Source organism: Hemitrygon akajei, chromosome 9 (assembly GCF_048418815.1).
Source record: "Hemitrygon akajei chromosome 9, sHemAka1.3, whole genome shotgun sequence".
NCBI lineage: Eukaryota > Metazoa > Chordata > Chondrichthyes > Myliobatiformes > Dasyatidae > Hemitrygon > Hemitrygon akajei.
The window spans coordinates 75,064,816-75,070,815 of NC_133132.1; the positions used below are offsets into that span (position 1 = coordinate 75,064,816).

Consider the following 6,000-nt stretch of genomic DNA (forward strand, 5'->3'; position numbering starts at 1 on the left):
TCTTACTACTACTGACAATAATTGCCCCTTATTTATTCCATCAAGGTGACACCACTTTTCTTCAATAAATGCCATGGGATTTCTATTTCACCAAATTCATGGGAAGAGTCTTGATTTAACATGTGATCTCATCCTGAAGACTTCTGATGGGAACTTAGATCACATCGCATGATATGTTCGAGTGATAAAGAGATAGGGCACAGAAACAGACCCTTCAGACTACACAGTCTACACAATCTTTAACCATCCATTTCAGATCTGCAGATTCACTCGTGTTGCCCATTTCAGAACTAATCCTATCCTGACCCATTTTATCCTTCCCACATTCCCATCAAACTCACACTTCCTGTCCCCTCCCCCAAGGGCAACACAGTGGACCATTAAACCCACTAACCAACATATTTTTTGGGATGCGGGAGGAACTTGAACGAAATTCACACAGAGGGACTGTAGAAACTCCAGACAGTCACCACTAGAGGTCAGTATTGAACCTGGGTCACTGGTGCTGTGAGAGAACTGCTGTCTCACCCTGAATAAATTTTGTGTCAATTATTCATAACCAGAGGACATAAAATTAAAGATGATAGAGGAAAAAGGTCTATCTGAATTCATGGAATTTGACTTCCTTTCTTGTTTGATCAGTGATGTTTACACAGGAGTTTATAGCCTTTAAAAGAGGAGCTAATTGCAGTCATTGTGAGTGTCACAAGTGATTGACCATCTAGATTAGGGTGCCTTGGATGAGAAAAGATATTGAAAGTTTGATCAAGAAATAAAGGGAAGTATGTGATGGGTATAGGCAACTGGAATTAAGTGAGATTCTTCAGGAATATATAGAAAGTAGGAGATAATTTAAGAAAGGGATTAAAAGTGCAACTAAGAGTCATGAAGTATCCCTGGAGGGTTAGCCAGAGAAAGAGTAGGGTCCCCTTCAGAGAAACCAAAAGAGCAATCAAAGTATGATGCAAGGGAATGTGGCTGTCCTAGAATTCAGGGGTTCCCAACCTTTTTTATGCCATGAACCCCTACCATTAACTGAGGGGGCCATGGAGCCCCAGGTTGAGAATCATGGTTGGTGAATGCTTCTCATCTGTATTCACCATAGACAAGGATACACAAGTAGCAAGTTCAGGGAGGAGTAGGTTGATCGTATGGGACACAATAGTATCAAGAAGGTGGATATAATAGATCTTTAAAGCAATAAATCTCCAGAGTCAGGTAAGTACTAGCCCACAGGGTGGAGATTGTCAGCATGGGTATGATGGACCAAATGGCCCATTTCTATGGAGTACAACTCTATAACTCAATCACTCCCGTGCCTCCTCCCTCGGTAGTTGTTTCTGACACACTAAAAGAGCACAGGCATCCATAGGTTCACTTAAAAGAATGATCTCCCACCACGTTTCATGGCATATGCACCAAAGCGAAAGGCACATTGATAAGTTAAGACCATGGTGTGAAATTACAAGAAATCACTCTATTGTCTTATGCCTTTCCAAAAGCCATCTGAAATGATATGGCAAGGGTGTGGACAACTTGAAGATAGTGAGAAAAATGTGGTGCGGATTCTGAAATTTCATGCACAGTTCCTTTAACACAATTAGTTGCAGCAAAAAACTATCTACACTCAATATTTACTAAGACATGTCTAAGAGTGCATAAGTTAAATTGATCAGCATGTTATTAATGCAGTTCGATGACTATGAATGCTGAACAGTTTGTTTCATCTGCTTCTTCCTGCAGCACAATATGCCTTTCTGGAGGATATCAAGCCACTCTGATCTGTTGGCTTTGAACCAAGCACTGGAACTTGAATACTTGTAGCTGCCTTGTGCAGCACAGCCAGAGATACAAAGTCAACAACTATTAGCAACCCTTAGGAATATGTGAAGTTTCCCTCAGTGATCTACAGCACCTCTGGCTTCCACGTTTGTCTTAAGAAATGAAGAGAATTGATTTTGTCATGTGAGGCTATTGAGAATTCAAACTGCTGAACAGTGACTGGTACATTGAACCTCTGCATAAGGAACTATGTTGGTCTTAGGAAAATATTGTTCATTATAGATAAAGTACAAGTTGTGTGTATTTTACAACTCTTCAAGTGATTATACAATGCCCAGGATGCTTGAACAGCTCATACAACGAACTAGTTCTTTTAAGAAACATGAAGCTGCTTCCAGTGCATCCGGCATGAAGTTGTTCAACGGCATTCCTTGCCATTGGATTGTCTCAATAATGCAGTGTTTCTAGCAAACTTTAGTCTGCTTATCCAGGCTGAACCTGCATTAGAAGTGCACTGGGCTACATTGACAATCACATCTAGACCTGCAGTATGTGTAACTTAGTTACTGTGAGAGCTTACACTAAGTTAGCAGCTGGATTCAAAAACATAATTGCTTTCATGAGGATAGTCACTTTTTGTAAAGCTTGACAAGAAGAATATACATAAATGATGTGTTGTGCCTTAAAAGAAGACAGTGTTGGTGTGTTACAATGTAACTTTTGTTCCACAAATGTGTAGATAAATTCTTTGTGATGATTATTTTTTTGAAATGACCAAATTATTAAAAGAATCAGAAGTAAAAGATTTCTGCGTTGTATAAGCAGAGAAGCAATGTTCCAGGCTGTTGGTCTAACAGGAAATTAAAGAATTTGAGAGTTTTTGTGTTTTACTTGGATTTTAGTGTTTAATTGTAAATTACAATCCTTAATAATATCCTGGAGAAACTTTTTAATTTAAACTGTGAGGTAATCTATTTTAGTCATTAAGAAACGGCTTGACACTTTTTGACATTATGCTAGTTTTACCATTTCTGGGAAATTTCTTAAAGAATTTTGGTTTGGGCACTTATTTGATTTCATGCAAGTTTATATTTTCTTTAAATCTAAAAAAGTATACTCCCCATCCTTACTGACTACATATAAACTTCATCCTAATCCAGTCTCCCTCCCTCCATGTGATGTTTCAGAACAAAAAGGGAATGAATGCATTGACAAGGGTTTTGAACAAGTTTAAAGGCTTATTGTATTTTCACCAACAGATTCATTCTACAAATAGTAAGCTATCCAACATCCCTTGTTGAGATTTGCTTTCTAAACCAGTATTTGCAATTACCAGTGTATTTAAAGACCTGGTTCATAAGACATACCTATAAATAAAGCCTTTAAACTAAATTTCTCTTATATGAAATAAATGTAGTTGTGCATTACGTACTTTACGGCATTTTGGCAGATGGGATAAAGCATGTTAAGAAAGGATAGTAGGATTGCATTAAAATACTAAAACATAGCAATAAAGTTTTCTAAATATATAAAACTGCTTTTATTATAATTCAGTTGCATCGTCGTTGAGCCTCCCTAGTATTACATTATCAATTTCTGAATACAACCTGACTTTTCTCTGTAGCAATGAGACACTCCTGTGATATTTAGGCTTCTGATATTTTGTGTCTATTTATATGGAACTTCTGCACAGTTTATAAAAGTACCAGCATTCTGACCTTTATATCACATAAGCATCTCCCTCCTGACTAAATAAAAACCAAATTATACATAATGAAGACTGGGTATTCTGCCAATATGCTGTAGCTCCTCAGCTCAGTGTGTGATTTAGTAAAGGGGATTTCAGACGATGCACACTACATTGACACACCACTCTGATTTGTCTAACTTTGTTCCTACAGATACTAGCTATGGGGCTAAAGAATAATATGTATTGCCCACACAGCAATGTTTTAGTGGTAACACTATACTGTATATGTTTTTTTATTTATTTTGATTGTGCTTTCTGAACATTAAAATCAACTCTTGTGGAAATTCAGATGGTCCTGGTTTTTTTGTAATATATTTAGTGTGAATTATCTAAATTTACATGTACAGAAACAATCTTGATACTTATGTGTTTCAAAATGAATAAAGCAAACTAATTTCAATAATTCAGACAATCTCAGTTTTTGGGACACATGAAAGTGTGTTTCATTAAGAAGCTATTTCAGTGGTGGAATGTCTAATTTAGATATGTAACAGTAGTTTGTCAACAGGAAAACAGCACAGGATGGAAGGTGAGGATGAACTGGAGCATGAAGGTTTGAGGGGTGAATTCCATATTCAATGGACATTGTAATTGGAGTGCTGCTTTTGGATGAGTTGAAGCTTATTTAGGCTAGTTTGGTTTGAGGACTTGAGAGGAATGTACAGCAGAGTGACAAAGTCCTAAATGAGAGTTAGGATGAGTTAAGGACTGAAGTAAATGAAAAAATAGAGCTGGGCATATATGTCACTAGTGCCTGATTGCAATTGAGGGGTTAAATTGGATAGTGCTTGAAGAAAAGACAGAGGAATCGTGATTTTTTACCCACGCCAGTTCAATAAGCTGCAGATGGTGCATGAAATTCCTTTATTTGCCATATCACATTAGCAGGAAGGAGTATCATGAGAGATCAGCACCGCTGCAGACTAAGCGTCTCTGCATAAAGCTTGCCTACACCATTGGAAGGAAGCCATCTATTTTGGCAGCAGCCGGTGGTGTTCGGCCTTCCCAGAAAACACAAGTCATACTTTGTTGAAGGATGTAGGAAGACAGCAGGATGTCCCATGTTCACAGGGGGTCATGTTGATCTGCTCAAAAGGCAGTGGGTTAAGACCTTTGTGGAGAAGAAAGCCAAGAACTGAACTCAAGACCAATGCAGTTCAACAACCTCACTGGCATTGAACCCTTCAGATAGCACTTTAATCCAACTGACTTTATCAGTGACTTCAGACACTTCTCAAAAGACCATGAGATGTAGAAGCAGAATTAGGTCATTCAGCCCATCTGGTCTGCTCCACCATTCAATCACAATCTCAGTACTGAAATCTAATGCATGCTACGTCGCACCCCTGGACACTAAACCCTTCTTCAAACTTCATATTCATGTTTCCCAACTTGCAGACTCTGCCAGTGTTCCAACAACAAACATGTCACCCGAACACAATATATCAGATTCACGTAGACTAACTTTCATTTCTCTTGTAGGATGAGATGATGCTCAAACACAAGCAGCAGGAAAGAGGCGGGATCAGGCACACGAGCATCACCTCTCCCCCATGAGGGAGAGTGTGCCTGCCATCCCTAGAGTGCAGAGCCCGTGGTAGGATCTGAGAACATGGAAGCTGATGATACTTACACATTCAGTCATCCTTCTCCCCACATCCATTCTCTTGCTCTGATATAAACTTCTGACAGTGTAAGCATACAGCATTCCTTCCACCACCTTTCCAGCTTTCAGTTAAAGGAGTAATCTAACACAATGGCAATTACAGAAGATCAAGAGGAAAAGGAAAACAGAAAGTTTCTAAATTTGACACTTGCAATGACCAGGTCTGACATATTGTATGCTGTAGAGGTTAGATTAGATACGAGGTGCATCACTTGGCATATTGGACTGCAGACAGAGTAAGGAGATACAAATATCAACCACACTCCCCACCTTCCCTGGAGCAAGGTCATGCACTGGTGCTGTTGCTGAGAACTATGGGAGGTATGATTGTTTGCAGATAGCATTAAAATTAATGCTGAGGAAGATAGTCTTGGGTCACAAGATAAGGTTGATCAGCTAGCAAGGTGGACAGAGCAATGGCAGATGGAATTTAATCCTGAAGGATTAGGTGATAAACATTGTAGGACTACTAAGGATAGGACGTACAACCATGAATGATAAGGTCCTAGGAACTATTGAGGAACAGAGGATTCCTGAAGGTGGTAACGCTGATAGATAATATGGTGAAGAATGTTTATGAGGTGCCTTTATTAGCCAGGCATAGAGTTTAAAAAAGCAGAAATGCTGTGGCATAACTTAGTAAACCATAATATTTTCAAAGGAAAAAATTGATTGATAGGCAGAATTATTGCCAGAAAGCCAAAATGTGACATCGAGGTCCATGGAGGAGACTGGTAACAACTTTACACAGTTCTTTGCATATCACTTGGAGCCCTCAACTTCAGAATGATAATGGCAGTAA

The 6,000-nt window shown here is 38.9% G+C and overlaps 1 protein-coding gene across 15 annotated transcripts in view; it reads left to right on the plus strand.

Moving 5' to 3' along the window:
- The window catches only part of eya4 (EYA transcriptional coactivator and phosphatase 4), a 421,501-nt gene extending 417,685 nt beyond the window's left edge, over positions 1-3,816 (plus strand). For all 15 annotated transcript variants that reach the window (XM_073056352.1, XM_073056353.1, XM_073056365.1 and 12 more), the window contains one exon: positions 1,744-3,816. In XM_073056352.1, coding sequence (XP_072912453.1) covers positions 1,744-1,824 — 81 coding nt within the window. In that variant the 3' untranslated portion in view covers positions 1,825-3,816. The remainder of the gene's footprint in view (positions 1-1,743) is intronic.
- The last annotated feature ends 2,184 nt before the right edge of the window (positions 3,817-6,000 follow it).